This window comes from Apteryx mantelli, chromosome 16 (genome assembly GCF_036417845.1).
Source record: "Apteryx mantelli isolate bAptMan1 chromosome 16, bAptMan1.hap1, whole genome shotgun sequence".
NCBI lineage: Eukaryota > Metazoa > Chordata > Aves > Apterygiformes > Apterygidae > Apteryx > Apteryx mantelli.
The window spans coordinates 19162734-19181083 of NC_089993.1; the positions used below are offsets into that span (position 1 = coordinate 19162734).

An 18350-nucleotide genomic window follows, 5' to 3' on the forward strand; every position below is an offset into this window, starting at 1 on the left:
CCAAACCACTGGCAGGTCAATGGCAGGGTCAATAATGGGATCACGTATGATTCCTACCTGGGTTCCTGGAACAGCCATAGAGAGGAGAACATTAGCCTGTGCCAGCTCTTTGCTACTAATTACATCAAAGTATTTTCCCTTTGCCCAGTTCTCCTAAGCAAGCATATCAGTGCCTTTGCCCTTACCATGCTCTCCTACCAGTTGCTGCAGCTTCTCATAAGGATCCGTGCCCAAATTTACTGGGCTATTAACCATGGCCACAGGTGAATTACCATTCTTCTTTCCTTTGGGAACTGGAACGGAACTAGCTTTGCTAGTTGGAGAAGGCAGGATAGTAGGATAGTTCATGTTGCCATGGTTGGAGAGTCCAGTGGTCAGTTTAATGCTTGCAGGGGCATTGGAAGACTTACAGTTTACCTGTGGTCCTTCAACATGACAGTCAGCATGGTAAATGCTGTGCACAGACTCTGAGTCTGGAGGAGGAGCAGAGCTCTGCAAGTTGGGTGATGGAGAGGGAAGCATCAGTTGGCCTCCAGGTTTCATCACCTTGAGTTCCAGATCACAGATCTCAGGGTTGGAGCGTGGCCCCCGAGGGCTCCCATTGCTGATGTGATAGTGGTGGTGATGGTGGTGGTGGTGGTGGATGAGGTGGTGAATGGAGGTGATGCGCTTTTTGCCTCGGCGGCTTTGCCCATTTGTGGTGCTGTTGGGATTAACTTTTTTCCGGCGCTTGCTCTGCCAGTTGTTGTACAGGCGTATTGTCCGCCGTTTCACCTTCCTGAAGATGTGGCAGATATATTTGAGCAGCTCCTCATAGCAACTACCTGGCTCTGAGAAGCTGGCAATTGTGCTGTCATTGGAGAGATAACGGGCCCGCTGCTCCTGCATCAGCTGGTTCTCCCGTTGCTTTGTTTCAGAAAACTGTGTTGCTATCACAACCAGGCACAAGTTAATCATGAAGAAGGAACCAACCTGGAGAAAACACAGGGAAAGGAATTAGCAGCAATTTTACAAAGCAACACATGCACTTTGTCACCACGTGGACTGAAGTGCGGCTCTTAGAAATCTTAAGATTTCCAGACATGCCAAATCCCAGAGTCTGTTCACCAAATGTTATATTAACATGTGCCTGAGCTGCTAAATTTGCTCCTAAACCGTGTTGAGTTATTTTGGCAATAGTGAAGAAAGCTGTTAACAATAGCCTTCACCACTTTCCTCCCCCCAACAATGATCACATTTGCTACTAACGCAGGGTGTATGAAAAACAATGTAATCTATCACCACTGCAAAGCAGACCACTAGGAAATACCCAGCCAACCCACAAGGAAAGATGTTGGAAGTCCAATTCGTGCTGTACTGGAGCTGCCTCTTCTTTTCCTCTGTCATTTCATGCCCTGGTATAGCATACCCTGGTTTCTAGGACGCCAGTCAGGGTCCATATGTCCGTGAAGTCACCTTTCTCTTGTAGCTCTTTGTAACACAGAGGAATATATCTCCAGGAGGTTTGGTGCTCCTAGAAAGGCCTGATTAATTGCCTGTCTTGAGTTGACATGATCTTGAGTGATATCTGGTTTTGGAAATGTAGTCCCAAGGATAAGAATGTAAAGTGACCTAAGGCTGTGTCCTTCTCTCAGCTGGTAAGTCCACACACTGGCTTTTCACCACTTGAATTCATAAATCAGCCAAAGGAAAATGTCAAATATTCCCATCAGAGAATCAGCGCCCTTAGGCGTGAAAGGGACTGACGTCAAGAAAGTGCCACTGCCTACATAGCCAAACCTCTGTGCTGGGCTCAGTAGGAAACGTACGGATTTAATCTGGGCCATTGTCTGATGAATCCTCAGGGGAAACCAGCAGGAGATAGTCTGTAGTATTATTCTCCAATCTGTAATATCAGTCTGGATACCATTTGGAAAGCAGCTAGGGTGCCATTCCCAGCTCCAAGTGACTTGGGGATTAGTCAACTTCTGGCTTTTCTGCAAGGATCCATATGTAGAGAAGGGCTCAAGAGGGTGAAGAGGAAATCTCTACTATGCATGGCTCATTGCTAAAAGCTCAAAAATCACTGGCTTCAGAATGTTGTCCACTACAGGGGAACTCTCACAGTGGTCAGATCTACACCTTCCCCATTACTGGGGACCGTGGTGCTTTGACTTCACAATCCAGAGCTCCCAAGGGCTTCGAAAGCACAGAGATAATGATGGGGTTGTATATAAAGAATATCCAGCCACAAGAGCACTTTGAAGTGCCTCCATCTCATGTCTTACCTGACATCTACATGGTACTTTTCCCTCTGCTTTCTGTGCCCTCTGCCCTCCTCCTGACCTGAATGGTTGACTTTTCCACAAATGTAGCCCCCTGAAGAAGGCTCTATCCCCAATTCCATCCTAAAAAAAGAACCTTGCTAACATGGAATGAAAGCTTCAGAGGACAACCTCAAACTCCTCCAGGGAATAATACTATATATATATATTTAAAGGAATGACAGCACCTAAGACCTCAGAAAGATGCACTGCTATTACTACCATTATTTAAAATGCTCAGGTGAAGTTTAGCAGCTCTCTGAGGGTCCTTCATTGAAATGAGCTGTCCTCTGGCACGTTGAGGAGGCTAAAGGAAGAAAAGCCATTGCCTCTCTGCATTTTGGTCTCATTAGCAGTTGCTTGGCCGAGGCACAATAGTTAGGACGCATCAAGGTGACAAGACCAAAACCGGGAGAATAAATGGGAGGAGAAGACCGTATGGCTTGACAAGCTGTGACTACACATCACATGTGACGCTAAGAAGGACAGAGCCTGTTCTAGCCAATAACCTGTCTCCACAGCAGTAATCACAACCTGCATGATTACACTTTACAGCGGAAGGGAGGTCTCCCGTTCTGAATCCCAGCTAGCTCTCCTCTGTGAAAAGGCCAGGGAACAGCTTTACCCCACAAGGAGAGGGAATGGGAGTATCTCACAATTCATACTTACTATTATAAGCAATATAAAATATATAAAATTGTAAAAAGAATGTGCATCCATCACATAATACATGATGTCAACCCATCCTTCCAGGGTTATAACCTACAGGAAGACAGAGAAAGAAAGTGTAAGAACAAGAGTCAACCACAAAGTTTGTAAACATCAATCCTCTGCTAATGCCTGATACTCATCACTCCACAGCATCTCTCAGGATCCATCCAAACCTGCTGCACTTTTCCCAGATGGCTTAGGATAGCAGCAGTATGTGACCAATGGACTGGCCTGAGGTTTCTACAGGAACCTGCCATGATTAAAATGATAAGACAATACAATAGGACATCTGAAATGCTGATTCTGAGCCAGCACAAAGGACTTCCAAGGAGGAGTTTTAACAAAGCAAAAGCCTCTCTGTGCAGAGATATGGGCTTTTACCTTAGCCTCCTGGTTTTGTAATGCTACCTGTAAAATTTCTAAGTTTTACGCCAACTTTATTTCTGTAAAACCCAGTTCTTTGCGATACCTACTGGCTCACTATTACAACTACATCACTAACATCATGGTGGAAAAGTAACTGAATGGAAAAGAGTTACTTTAATTAAATGGAGAATTGATTTCAGACTTGTTTTCTCAATATTCCTTCCACTAAAAAAGAAGCTGAGGATTTAATTAACACCACACAGGCTGTGTGCAGAGCAAAGCGAATGCTGCCATGTAATTTACACTTTTTATTTAGTTAAAACATACCAAACACTTCTAGTGTCATCTTGCTACTAGTGTTGGAGCTGAAACTCCAGCACGACTTCCAACAAAATCAAAGCTCCTGTCTCTGAATTCACTTGCACTGATGTGCCCTATTCACTATGCCCAGTGCCAGCCTTGGAAGTCCTAGCATAAAGCGAGGATTGCCTGCTGCCTCCAGTTGCAATGGCGTCATTCCTGATTTGAACCATGTTTGCAATGATGGAACTGAAATGCTGGTCTGCTCCAGCAGAGCATGCGAATTAGCTTGCTATGGATAAGGAAAGGATCAAGCTTAAATGGTGTAGGGGACTGTCTGTATGGAGAGCGAGGAAAAGCAGATCCATAAACTATTGGCTGTTGAGGCAGTGAATGGATGAGTTTCTTTTCACACATGGAGCATCAGAGGAAAACGCTTGCAGAGAAGGCAGCTATGATCCCCCCACCCACACTTTTCTCCTTTTTTTTTTTCTCACAGAGCTGAAAGAAGCATGAATCTTTGGCATATGATATCTGCAAGGGGAGAGCACTGCTGTAACCACAAGCCCTGGTACATATGGCCACCCTGAGACTGTCAGAGCACCTTGCATCAGCACACAGCTCATGGGTGCTGGGAAAGAGATGCTCCTGACTCCTCTCACTGTAAAGTCAACTGTGGTGATGTCTACAGAGAGACACCAATAAGTTCTCAAACCCACTTCCCAACACCCACTGTGCGGCTTGGTGGGCAGCAGCCCATCTTCAGTGCTGACACCACCTCTGCCACAGGCTGGCACATACAGTCCCACTCTAAAACCAATAAACATGGTCTGCCAGGGAGCAGGTAAAACTTGTCTCTGCAGCTGTTGTACTCTGTCAGCTTTGCTAGTGACTTCGAGCAACCAGGTCTGAGGACATGCTGGCTGCATTTACACAAATTGCACCCACCTCTCATGTTCCTCATTGCACGCACTAGATAACCCTTCATATCACAACCTCACTGCTGGCTGGTGATGCATCGATGTCAGAAAGCAACGCTAGGTTTCCCTAGCATGCTTTTAACAAAAACGAAGGCATTGTTTTTGGTCAACACGAACCCCACAGATCAATCTGTGGTAGAAAGCTTTCAGCAGCAGATGTGTATTGTGTGGATGCAAGTGATGTTTTTCACTCCGGAATCTGAGAATAGGTTAAGCTGTCTGGGCAGACACTGGCAGTAATTGTTCTGTTCAGTGGTATGAAACGGACAGGCAGTCAAACCCAAACTGCCATTTTCTGCCTTTAGTTTAACATGGTTGAAACATTTATAGAAATCAAAGCTTTTCATCCATGTCCCTTGCACGTGTGGGCCGTGCATGGCAGATGATCATCTCTCGCGCTCAATGCTCGTGCTGTTCATGGAGAAACCAGGGAGATCAAGTTGGCAGGTGACACAATGCTAAACCAAATCACTGCCAGCTACCTAAGAAATTGTCTTTTCAGTGCTGTAGAAGTTCCCTTCTGTCTTCCACCTTCCCCTGCTCTGTTTAGACGGGCCTTTTAGAGTCAGGCTGCAACAGCTGCTGTAACAGGTGCTCCATTCACTTACACTTGGTGATGAAAAATGAGCCCAGGGACCCAAAACATATTGGATACACCTCTTCACTGAATTTGCGTTTGGCTGGCAATCCTCAAATTGAATGTATTAAAACGATTAAACACAGAACCCTCTCTGCAAAAGGAGTTACCTGAGGGCTGCTCTGCTGTTGGGCTTCTGCAGGCACTATCAGCACCCGCCTGGGAAACAGCTGCTGAGCAAAGAGTGAGGGCCAAGCAAACATTTATAGAAGGTTTTTTCTTGCATGCTAGACAGCATTTTCAGTGAGAATCAATCAGTATACCACATTCCTCCTCTGGAGGGCTGAAAATGCTCATCCGGCTCCCAGAATATTTAAGATGTAATTAGAATTTGCATTATTTACTACTCACTTGTAAACCAAAGGGACATGGAAGGAATAGACAGACTGCTGGGCTTTTGTTCTCCTGTTTGGCATCTTTGCGGATTCATTCTTGGACTCATCACCCAGTATAAATGCAGCAGTACCTAGGGGAAGGATTCCTGAGCTGCTGAGTATTAGAGCGCACTAGCAGTCCTGTAAGAGAGTGTGCTCACAGACATCTGTCATCTTTTTTTAATCAAATAGGTCAGAGAAATGCAGGAGGACACACATACATGACCACCTGCCTGAAATGAAACCGTCTCTATGACTTTTCAGCCTATTCTTGCTATGCTAAGGACCTTTTTGTGCTGTCCTATAAAGTGCTGCAAATAACCTTAAATGTGTATTTTTACCTGATTTAAGATCCCATTGCATACCCCCAGCAAGGCCTTGGTATAAAGGGGAATTAGATACTTTGAATTTGCCAACAGCTGGTCTAGACACCATGAACTGAATTCAACTTTTTTTTGGAAGGAAGTCAAAGGCAAACTGCATTGATGCAAGATTCACTGCTGCAGTACAGAGTTTGATCCTAGACATTTATTCTCAGACCGGATGAACTCAGAGAGAAAGCTAAGAACTCACTCTATTTTCCCAACAACACTGATGTATTTTTTCAGCACTGTTTTCCTACTGTTCCTCCTTTGGGGCACCCTGAATGTAATATCACCTACTTCACTAAGCAGAAACGACTTGCTCTTCTCTTCAGTTTCCAGTCTGATTAATCCAGTTGACTACAGCTCCAGCATTTGGCCCTCCAAGCCCTTCATAGATGTCTTCCAAGGACCTGGAGCACCTTTCCTGTGCTTTCCAATCTCAGTAATCCATTCTCAGTAATTAAATTCTGTTCAAGTCATGGTCGTTCAGACAGACATATTAAACAGCCCCTCCAAATGTACCAGTTCAAAGCTTCCAATAAATGCAACATACAATTATTTATCAACAGAGATAAGGTGGCAAGAAACACGTTTTCTAATTCTGCTCTGATGAAAAAGATGTGCAAGGTATGTGGCATGCTAAAATCAGCAGCTGCAGGGAAATAGCTGAAAGATTCAATTAAGATGATTGGCAAGGTTGTCCTACAGGGTGCTGCCAACTGTAATCACATGCTGCAGACACACAGGGAAAGGAATAGTTGCCCTCCGAGCACAGGGAAAGGATTTTTGTCTTCGAAGGAGCGAGGTTCTGGACAGACAACAGAGGTGCTGTTCTAATCAACGGGGGATCCTGCATGATGCCCAGTGCAATTCTCCTTGGCTGCTCATTCAGTCCTTTACCTCTTGCACAGCATGGGAATGGATGGGATAAATCATTCAACTCCCATTAATATCTACATGGCTCAGTACTAAAGCCCTGAGTCTTGTGTCTGATCCTCTCTCCCATCAGTGCAAGGGCTTAATTGAAAGCTCACTCAGGTGAATGGAAAGACAGATTTTTGACTTCATTGATCTCTGGCTCAGAACCATCCATGCATTCCTCAATCATCACATTAATATGAGCAGGATGAGAGTGGACAATCAGGTTTTTTTTTGAATCTTCTGTTCTGTGATTCTGATTCTCTTGGTTTGCTCATGCCACAATAATCTGCTCTAACAAAGATGCTCCTCTGATTTATAGTAGCAGAACTGGGGACAGCATCAGGTCTTCTAGTTGAGCTAATCAGAATCAATCTAAAACTCCAGAATGAAAATCACAAGGGAGATGCAGATTAAAGACACTGGCAATTAACTTAGACCTCCTCAGTGTTCCCAGGGAGACAGGCGGTTTACTTTGGTTTTTTCTGGGGTCACTTGAAAGGTCTCTGCAGAACAATTTCGTTTACTATGTCAAGGAGCTTTCACCATAAAAATCCTTGTCGTTACACTCTGCCAAAATTTTTGCAAGTTCTTGGCTATAACCCATTCAAGAGCAGGTTATTTTTTGCTTTAGTGTCAGTTAAGAGAAAGAACAAAAGAATCACCCAGAAAAAAAAACCCAACACCCTACAACCCAAACTACTTCAATTAGTAAAGTCAAACACTGAATTATTTTCTGTATATTATAAAGCACTAATGGTTAGTGCCAGATGGACTACTGCAGATAGAAATCAACTTGGAGGTGCCACTAATCAATGGAAGAAAGTTTGGAAAATTACTGTGTGAAGTGAAGCTGAAAAGATTATAAGAGCTGAATGCAGCTTAGCCCTGAGGCCAGATCTTTCTCATGGCAAGATTTCATTTCCATGATTACTTGAACAAACTTCACTTGTAGAGACATCCTCCCTAAGTATGGGAACCAAAATTATCATCCCCCGCTCTACTCAAAAACCCTAAAAGCCTAGCTCTGATGGCTTGAGAGATTTCCTTGGTGGTTGATTTCAGAATTGCAGGTCCTTGTTCAACGCAAGCAGACATTTGCTTGGCTGAATCAGGAGATGATATAGAGGATCCCACACATTTCCAAAGCATTTTGAGACCTGCATAAGAAGTGTTCATCTTAATTAACATATATAATTAGCACTCAGCCTTTCAGTCTAAGTTGGGTCCTTTGGGGACAAGGTGAACATTATCTGCATCAAAATCAATTAGCTGAATTGAAGAGCAGCTGAGAACTGCCATGATTATTTGTTTTTTGCTGTTTCCCCCCCTCCCCATGTTTTTATCTCATCATTTCCCTTGCCCTGCAGTGAGTTTTTTTTTTTAAATAAACCTTTTCAAGACAGGATCCAATGATACAATAAATTTTGAGAGTTCATTAATTGCTATGATGGTCTCAGTAAGTTTTATAAGGCCTTCAGGATGCATTTCTGAAGGCCTTTTAGCTGTGTATTTTGCCCTTTCAGGGACATACCGATTTGGCTAGCTGACCAGTGAATAACTGTATTTCTTTTCCATATGCAGAGTTCTTGGCAGATAATCAAATCACTAACTACATTTTTGAAGTCACTTTCATAATTTTAATTATTTCCTTGTGATACATGTTGTTAAGTAACCTCTGTGGTCAGAAAAACAGGTTTTATTATATTCTGAGTAATATCCTTTGAACAGATGTTTCTCCTTTCACTTTGGGGGCCTGCTCACTTTGCCAAGCAATTTTAGCCATTTCTTTACAACTTGGGAGTCTTGCAAAGTGTGCATCTGCTCTGAAAAGTGACCCTGCAAAACAGAAAATAAAAGGGAAGTGTGAAACCTCGCATTTGTCTTGAATTAGTGACAACCTCTCAAATTTGTTCAATCTAAAAGTGATCATTGTTCAGCATTACCAATTCACAGTGGATCCTGAAAAGCAGCATGCAGCCAGCATGAGAGAAAGCTGGACAAGTCACTGATGCTGATACTGGTGACCCAGAACCTCTTGAAAGGGAATCTCCAAGAGCTTAAAATTTGCATCAAAACTCAATTTTTGCTGCAAAGGAAAGGTTAGCTGCTCCCTTCCATTTTGCACTAAATAATGCAAAATCCTCATCCGATAGCAACAACATCACTGATTTCAGACTGCTGCTGCTTATAACAAATCACATCTCAGTCCATATTCATGAGGTTTGATTTACTGTGATAATTATCCTGTCTTCATTGTTTGTGTAAAGTATCTTATGCACAGGGAATGTATTTAACTGTTTAACTTCAGCAGTAATGAGTCCATTATCATAGAGCAAGCCATAAATCAGAGTTTTATAGCAGAGCAAAGCTGAAAGGCAAAGTGTCTGCAATGAGAAGGGAACCTAAGCCAAAGTGAGATCCTTGTTTACAGATGAGTGTGCCATATAGCAATTATAGATGAGTGACAGCTCTCCCCCAGCCATCACTGTCTGGAACATGAAAGCAGTTTTGGGGTACTGGCCCAAATGCAAAAACCAAGGATTTTTTCTTATTCCTATTGTTACACTTTGTTTCAAACTATACTAGAGACAATTAGGGACAATGGATGCACAGCTTCAAGCACAAATAGCCCTCTGCACAGAAACACAACACAACCAACGTGTTCTGTGCAGTTGTCCAAGTGTTTGAGCTCTAGGCTTTCCCACTGATTGGAGTGGGGGTCTTGTTCTCCAGGATGGATGTCAGCTCAACACAGTCCGCAGGCAAGCATTTGGGACTTGGAAACAAAGAACATGCATCATCTTTGGGCATAAGGGAGCTGAACCTACGCTTTAGCCCCAGGGAGATGTGTATGTTACATGCAGCTCACACTGCAAGGGGCAATCACAGCAGTCGATCATGAAGCAGCTTTGGGGCATTCAAATCGCATTGAAATTTCCTCGTAATATTGTTGACATCCCTCAGAAAACCAGTAGCTTTTTCATCACCTAACTGCACTCCAGATTAGGGCATGGCTTTCTGAAGGCACCTGCCTCCTTTCCACTCTGAATAGAGGAATCTGCACTTCTGAGGTAGGATGAAACCCTTCCCAAGGCACAGGATTCACAGCAGGTTACTGTGCAACACTGGGGTCTCCCCAGTACCTCCCACAGGTTCATGGACCCAAGCCTGGAGTCAGAATGGCCTCTCTGACTTGTGCTCTACAAGGCGATTCCTTCTAGCTTCCAAAACGACAGAAGATTTTTCAAAAGCAATCCTCTTCGGCACACACTCTGAGATGCTTTAAAGGGGCTGGATACTTTTAGATTGGGTATTCAGTGAAAAAGCTCTTCAAATGCAGCAAATGTTTAGTTGGCTGGCCAAATTAAAAAAAAATCCACCAAAACTTAAACCCCATCATTTAGAATGAAATATTTTTGGTGATCCAAAATAAATTCAAGTCTAGTGACAAAGCATCATCTTGAAGCAGTGGAAATGAAAAGCTTAGAACTCTTTTCTCCCCCCTGCCACCAAAACTTCTTGCCAAATTCAGCACAGATAAGCATTGTTGACACATATCCAGTTTACAGAATGAACCATTTGACCAAAAAATGCAACTTTTTGGCCAAAAAAATCATCTACTCAAACTCTGAAAACATGGGCATCCAATATGACAGCTGCTTCTGGAAAGCTTGGCCCACAAAAACTACATTGCTCACAGAAATACAATTACAATTAGAAGCCTCAGGCCTTTCCACTCCCTTCTGCTTTAACATGTCTTTTCAACTGTTCCCCCAAAATCTGAAAATACTGAAAGAGCAGAGGTGATGGCAGACAGGCAAGCAAGGATATCAGTAACATCCCAGGTAAAACAGGCTCTTTAGACCATGGGGTAAACATTCCTGAGCTGTCATTTGGTAAGGAACTTGGCTGAAGTATCCTGACATATAACCCAAGTGTCCCAGCAACAAAGCAAGAAAAACAGGCCAAAAAGAGGCCCGCATTTATACTAATCCCAGTGAAAGCCCTGCTAACAGGAAGACATGTGAGCAGGAACTAAGAGGAATGGCCCTGCCAGTTTTGTCCTGCTAGTAGGTTCCAGGGTGGCCTTTTATGCTTACTCTAAGGAAAAGCAAGTGTCTCATCTTAGTGTCTCATCTCCTCAAAGAGGATTTCTTCTCGACTGACTGATTAGTACAGACTAGGAGGGATTCTACGCTCATTCTTGTATTTGGCCATAGCAGAACTGCATTGAAGTGCCTGTCATTTTTCCTTTAATACAAATGGAAGATGTGTGGTTCCCATTACAGATTTAGCTGAAGGATTTCCAGGCGAGGGAAAATTCCTCAGGGAAGGATTTCAACCATCACAGAGGCTGAAACAATGTGATGTGGGTAACAGCTGCGGAGCAGATCAGGGCACTGAACAATGGTCTGCACAGGAATGGGACAAATGAACCTTCCCCTTTCTGAACCTGAAGTCTGACCCCAAGGTCCGAATCTCCTCAGCTGACCCATTTACAGGCACAGCTAGCAGGGGTACAGATCCCTGCAGAAACAGAGTCAACAACATGGAGACAAAATGAGCTCCTCATCAGCACACAGCACATGGTCAAAATTAATAAATCATTGATTAGATTGAGATAAATCTTGGAAGCTTGCAGGGGCTTCTTTGACATGAGGGAGCACAGAAGAGGGAGGTGGCCTGGAGCATTTGGCTTTCACTGCCTGCTATCATACCAGCAGAGGCAGCCTGCCATCATGTTAGGGGGAAAGTATCCCAGAAGGTCAAAGGAGGAAATGGGTGGCAAACCCCCACCTTCCCACCCCAAACTTGTTCTTTTTTTTCCCTGAGCAAGGCAATATTTCTTGGTCATCTGCATGTTCATGGCTGTAACACTCCTGGCTTTGGTGAGACCAGGTGCAATGAGAAGTTCTCCATCTAGAATGAGCAATCAAGATCACAGAGCAAACTTGCTGCTGCTGACGGTTCCTTTAATGCTTCTCTATTTCAAGACATCTTTCTTTGAGAAGGTGATTCGGCTTTTCCTTTCTTGGGCATTCTCATCATGTTGTTTGCCTGCTGGGCTGTCTTCAGCTTTTGCAAACACAACCAACCCTTGTTGTTTTTTTTTTTTTTTGACAGCAGTAAGGGGGCTGCTGAAAGCAAAACAGTCTCCACTGAGAATTCCCTCACTGGGGCCTTCTGACGATGGGCCAGAGATATGTTACTTGTATGACTTGATTAACTTGTTAACTGAAATGTCTTCTTACAGAAATGCCTCATAGAAGCAATATGCACTCAAAAAAACATAAGCCAGAAAGAGTCACGCATCTGAGAGCTGCATCAAAGGACTAATTTCCAGAGAGTCTTCCATTAAGGAAGACTCTTAGGAAATGTAGCCGCTTCTGGAATACAACATATGAGAAAAGCCATGGAAAAAGTAACTCTATTATCAGGAACATCTAGCCACCTCGAATTGCCAGACAAGCCTTCTGTCCCTTGAAGGCTGCACATTTTCTGAAAGTCCCTACATATTTGCTCTCTAAGTTCAGTTCATCCAACTACATCCTGGAAGGAGGTATATAAGAACAGCTGTTTTCTAGACCTCTTTAGTTCTGCCTAGTAGATGGTTATGGCTATTTCAATTTTGCCTCACTGATTTTGCCTCCTAATGTAAGGTGCTTTTGCAGGTCTTTCATTTCTGAAAGTCAAACATGAAATCATCCAAGCAATGGTTCTGCAGTTTGCAAAGTAGCCTAAATCATCTCTTTTCTTCCCAAACTGTGTATCTTAGCAACCATTCAACCCCCCTCTTTTACAATACTGTTTCTGCACTCAGGCTTGGCCACACAGACTGCTGGACAGGAAGGTGGCAGTGTTTTGGTTGCCCCAGTGAGACACTGTTGGTAATTCACATTAAATTGGACTTTAGTTAGGTGGGTAATTCATCATTTGCAGTGCGACAACAATACCTGTAATTACTGCTCTTACTGTTGCTGCTGAGTTCATGTGCAATAAAGGGATCTTAATATCATGCCAAACCTCACAGTTAATTTAGGTTCTATCTCCTTTCATTTATTCTGTAATAAGCTAATTAGTTCATATAATTTGCCATTGAACGTGCCTTTGTAACAAATATATACATGAATTAGCCTATTACACAACAAATGAGGGGAATCGAAACATGAATCATTTGCAAGATTACATAAGGAATTATTATCCTTTCAAACACCCATGGATGCAGCCATCATCTTTATTACTTTAAGACTTAATTATTTGTGCTGGCTTGGCTCTCCTGTTTGATGCCTCTGACTTACTCTTCTCCTCAGAAGGTCAACAACACATTTCACATTGTTTGGTGGGTCCCACTGCCACGTGCCAGGTTACTTGCAAGTTTAGGATTACCACCATGAAGTTAATTGCCTTCCAGCTGCCCTTCCCTCCTATTCTGAATTCTGTGGGGTCTCCAAGACTCCTTCCCCTGTGACATTTTGTAAGGTCCTTGAAATGAATTTTAATTACACCATGTGCTTTTCTGAATGCCTTCCTCTGCCCTCAGGATGGCTTGCGTTTTGCTCCCTCTCTTGTCTTGGCCATACTGCTAGCCTCCTGCCTTGGCACACAGTTCACATGGATGCTTTAGAATAGGGACATTAGATCTCCCTCTCAGAGTCTGCTTTTGGCTTTGGTTTTGTGCAGTGGGCACAGTATAAAAATATGCCCTTAGAAACTCTTGAGAATGGCTTGCAGTCACTGCACTTACAAGCCTCCTTTCCAATAGCTCTTAAACCATGCTAGGTTTCCAACTCATTTGGGATAAGTCATGAACGATGCTCTCTCCAGCTGAGTCCTAAGATTGCCATTATGCAAACTGGAGGCTTGCCAGACCATGAGGTTCAGTCCTCCATTATAACTCTTGCAAACAAGTATTGCGTATTCATTATTCCCCAGAAGGGATCAGGGCAATTGGATCAGTCTCATCCAGAAGACAGCAGAATGCCTCCTACCCAGTAATTCAATACCAATTCACAGGGAAGTTCCTGGACTACTAAAACCATCAGTTCTAGTTTCTGCATTACTTTGAGGCCTCATCTAACTGCTGACCTGTGCCACCCATCTTCAAATATTAAATGTAATAAGAGCGCAACTCAATAGGCTTATTTGTTAAATGCTCTCTGCTTACAGCAATTGTTTTGATTTAATATCTAACTTCTTGCAGTAATACTTTATTCTTTCTGTAGCACGGTTAAGCAATCATCTTACTCCCAACAGCTACTTCTTTACCTGGGGTAATATTGTTTTCAGTTTCTAAAAGCTTAGAATGAAAGCATTCAATGGAATAAAGATGTAAGAGCAGGCTTTGGCTGGAAATGCTTTTTAGTATTTAGATGGCCTAAGCAGCACTAAAACCAAACATAAACTTCCTGGCATCTGCAAGCAGGATGTCAAGTGTTCTTTGGATAATATATCCAACTTTGCCATACCTTCTGTTCTTCCCAAAGGAATTAGTTCAAATGTTTGCTGCGGCTGATGAGCTCTTCCTGGGTTAAACCTGTACACTTCCAGACCACACATGCCCATGCAATGAAATCCCTACATGAAATGAAGGCTTACCACCTGCAGAGAGACTCTGGAAGTAAAAAAGGAAGCAGGACCACTAAAGATGCACTTGGTCATTTTTAATGGACTAGCACAGGGACTCTGCAACCCATCGGCCTCTGCCCTTTCTCTGGAAAGAACCTTGCTGCCTACTGGTGGGAGCCAGATGGGACTTCTTGAGCATGTCCACCAAGCTCTGTCAGAGATATGCAACAGCAAAAGAAAAAAAAAAAAGGAAGAATGCAAATGCAGCTAGAGACTAACTACCATTCTCACTTTGAATTCCCTCTTTCCTTTATGCAGTGCTCACTACCAGTCAGGAATATTCAAAATTACCATGGCAGCTCCTCTCTTTAGGCATTAATTCCAAGCAGGTACCAAAGCATTTTTAAAAACTTAGCCTAGTAGAGGCCTGGGATCTATTTGAACCTTTCTGGATTTGGTTTAGAACCTCTGACACCAACAGCCGTGTGATTCAATGTGTGCTGTTGTGGCAACATGAGAGCAAATAAGATGCTCAGAACGAGCAATTGTCCCTTACAACTCCCAAATGAAAGTTAAAAGTTATTAAGTTCAATGTAATATGAAACTAGAAAGAAATTCAGAAGAGAAAGTTAGACCTGTGAATGGGTAGTTTATTAGTCATTAACAAAACTAAAATGAGATTGTGTTTCTCATTTGGGAATAGGTGTCACCTACACTTCAAGACAACTAAATAAAACAAAGCATCTAGCTGAAAGCATAAAAATTCATACTAAAATAATAGAAAGTGCCAATTAAAAATGGAAGATGGTATACAGATCATTTCAAATAGGCTAACCCTAAGAGACCATAGCCCCTGGACTGTGTATATTATCTAATGTTCCAGAGCCACAAATACTTTGGACATGCTTCAGTTGCTAAAGTGTTTGTTACCTGCGATCTGTAAAGATTCCCCCAATCTGACCCAGAAGCACATCGAACTCCAGTGATGGGCTGCATAGGTGTGGATCAACAAGGACTCAAACCCCACACAAGCAGGTACCTCTTCACATGCGCTCTAGCCAGAACAGTCTGCTAGGATTACCTATTCCCACCTCCAGCATACCATGCTACGCAATACGAACCAGTAATTCTAGGATCAAGCCTAAACCACATCATCGAGCCAGACCCTACATTTCAGAATATTGAGTCTTGTTTCAAGAACTTGGACAACGCCCTCCATTTCTTGATATTACAGCAATGGATAATTGACTGCAACCCTCAAAAACCCATGCCTTATTTCAACCCTGGGATTTATCCGGGTCTGAGTGGCAGCACTAGAACTTGCCACACTTTCGTCTGCCAGATTAAGAAGTATTTTCCCTCTCCTCTAAAATGCACTGAAAAACAGCTATTCTTTTCCTCTCTCCAAATGCTCTCTTGGAGCATTTCTGCAGGTTGTCCAATTCATTTACTTGATGTGTTTTTATCTGCAGTTTCATGCTAGTGCAAGCAAATTCCTTTCGCCACTGATCCATCAAAATCCTTCTAAGCAAGGGATGACAAAACAAAAAGAAAAATCTTTAGGAAAATCCTACCTGAAAAATAGCTATCCAGGCGTAGCCAATATTATCAAAATTAATAGCTCCGTTGTGTGGGTTTACATCCCCTGCCATGCATACATTGTAATACTGGTTCCAGTTTATGCAGGCATTCCTGCTGCTGAAGTCAGGGTTGTATAAACTCGGAGTGTAGGAGTCCATGCTCAAGGTGCACTCCACCTTGTACTCCTTCCTGTTTGGGATGTTGGAGCATTTCTGCATGCCGTTTTCACGATGGGATGAGCAGATGAACGGATTCTCCTCCGCTTCGTCTGTCCGGTAGTACGGATGCAGGAAGGTCAGGTTGTATGTCCTGAAGAAGAAAGAAAGAAGGGTGAGAACAAATGGAGCACCCCCTCTTCCACCAGCAGCAAAGGTGCCGCTTCCTGCCCCTGGTTCAGGTGCAGCAGCCGTCCTGCAGTGCAAGTCCAACACCCACAGCTCAGGACATGAAGCAGCTTAGGAGGAGCAAGATGCTAGTAAGCACTCTTCCAAATATACACCATTTGGAAATCACTCATTGGGTGCATTGCAGACACCTGAAAAGTCTGAAGGCTCACATGCAGTTGACAGGATTAGCATCAAGGAAGAAACTTGGGGGGGGGGGGGGTCACTGAAAAAGACACCTCTCCCTGGCTTCCTCACCTGGAAGTCTTTGCTTGCTCTCCTTTGTTTCCTTCAGAGCATTAGCCAGCAAAACTTCACTGCTGCTGCCTCTTCCTATTGCCAAAAATAAGGCCCTTATTTTGTCAGTAGATGGACAAGGCTCCAGAGACAGCCCAGCTCTGGAAGTGGCTCTCCTTCTGCCCAAGAAACCCTAACCCCAGAGCCTCATTGCAGATTCCCCTCTCATTTTGCCCTGTCAGACTGGGGACAGTAAGTCACATCTGAGACTTCAGCCCCCACCTTCACCTATGCAGCTTTTTGCTTACAGCATCCTGTAAGGCTCCAGTGATCTTTCAGTTAAAGGAGCCTGAGGTTTCCAGGTCAACAGATGAGGCAAGATGGGTGAAGGTGAAATAAGGAGGTATGCAGGTGGGGGGAAGGGAGGGAATGACTATAAAAGCAGCCTGGGTGCTTCCCAAAAATCTAGAGCTGGTAACTTTTTGTTCCCAACTCAGGAGTCTAGGATAGCTCTCCTGATGCTCAGAACATGCTTCAGACAAGCAGAAAACAAAGCAGCTTTTCAATAAATTTGCCCCTCAGCACGTCTCCAGGATGAGCGAGCTGAACTTTAACAAGGAGATACCCAGCCACAGGCCATCTCAAACTCTTTCTGTACTTACATAAGAAAGAGCCCACATTAACGGGAACTGTATGCTTATTGCAGATCTGATTTAATTGTCCTGGATAAAGTTTATGGCTCCATACAACGATAAGCAAGTGCTCTAATTGCAGCATGGCAGGGATGTGCCTTTTCCCAAGCCCTGTTCTGGGGCAGGTCAGCAAACAAGCAGAGACCAGGACTTTTCATGCTGTTTGATTAGCATTTGTGCAGATCCCCTGACGCTCACACTGCTGAAGTGCTGCTCAAAACAAGGTGCAAAGTCCTAGAGCAGGCTATCTGCTACATTCAGAGCTGCAGGGATCTAAGATGCTATGTAATCAGGCAGGAGATAAGGGAAAAGGCAATGCAGAAACTATATGACCAAGCAAGATGTGGGTAGAAGACAGGCAGGTAATTCTTCAAGACAGGACAGCCGTATCTTTAGCTGTTTCTGAATGTTCCTGACCACTGAATAAATTTGGCTCTGATTGCCAGGCTGCTGTTATTCTGTATGATTGTTTGGGATTGCTTTCTCCTTAAAGTGCAGTTACTGAGTGACTGCTGCTTTGCTCAGAAGGTCTTAGGGGAGCAAATACTGCTGGGCAGAGCTGAGGGGAAAAATTAACCCTGAACAATCTTTCCTGGGGCATTTGGTTCTCCCTCCATCAAGGAACTGCCTGAGATGAGTTTTGACTGTTCATCCAGCTTCAGGAATACACAAGTCAGTCAGATGAATTAGGCATTGTTCACTGGTGATTAAACTTATTTGCCTGTTATTCCCCTCCCATTGCACAGTGGTCCCACACCTTTAGACAAAACTGTCAGATCTTTCTCCCAGTTTCTATGTCTTAGATCCAAGAGACGATCAAGAAACACTTTCAAAAAAAGGTTTTCCTCCACGAGTGCCTAAAATCCCTTCCTCCTTCCCCCCTCCATGAACCGGTTTTGCTTGAAGGAAAATTTCCATATAAAACAAGCTGAAG

At 43.5% G+C, this 18350-nt stretch overlaps 1 protein-coding gene across 1 annotated transcript in view; it reads right to left on the reverse strand.

The window, feature by feature from the left end:
- Positions 1-18350, reverse strand: part of CACNA1H (calcium voltage-gated channel subunit alpha1 H) — a 255797-nt gene that overhangs the window by 93836 nt on the left and 143611 nt on the right. The window contains exons 7-9 of the mRNA XM_067305989.1: positions 16098-16413; positions 2973-3065; positions 186-972 (exon numbers count right to left, since the gene is read on the reverse strand). Coding sequence (XP_067162090.1) covers positions 186-972; positions 2973-3065; positions 16098-16413 — 1196 coding nt within the window. The remainder of the gene's footprint in view (positions 1-185; positions 973-2972; positions 3066-16097; positions 16414-18350) is intronic.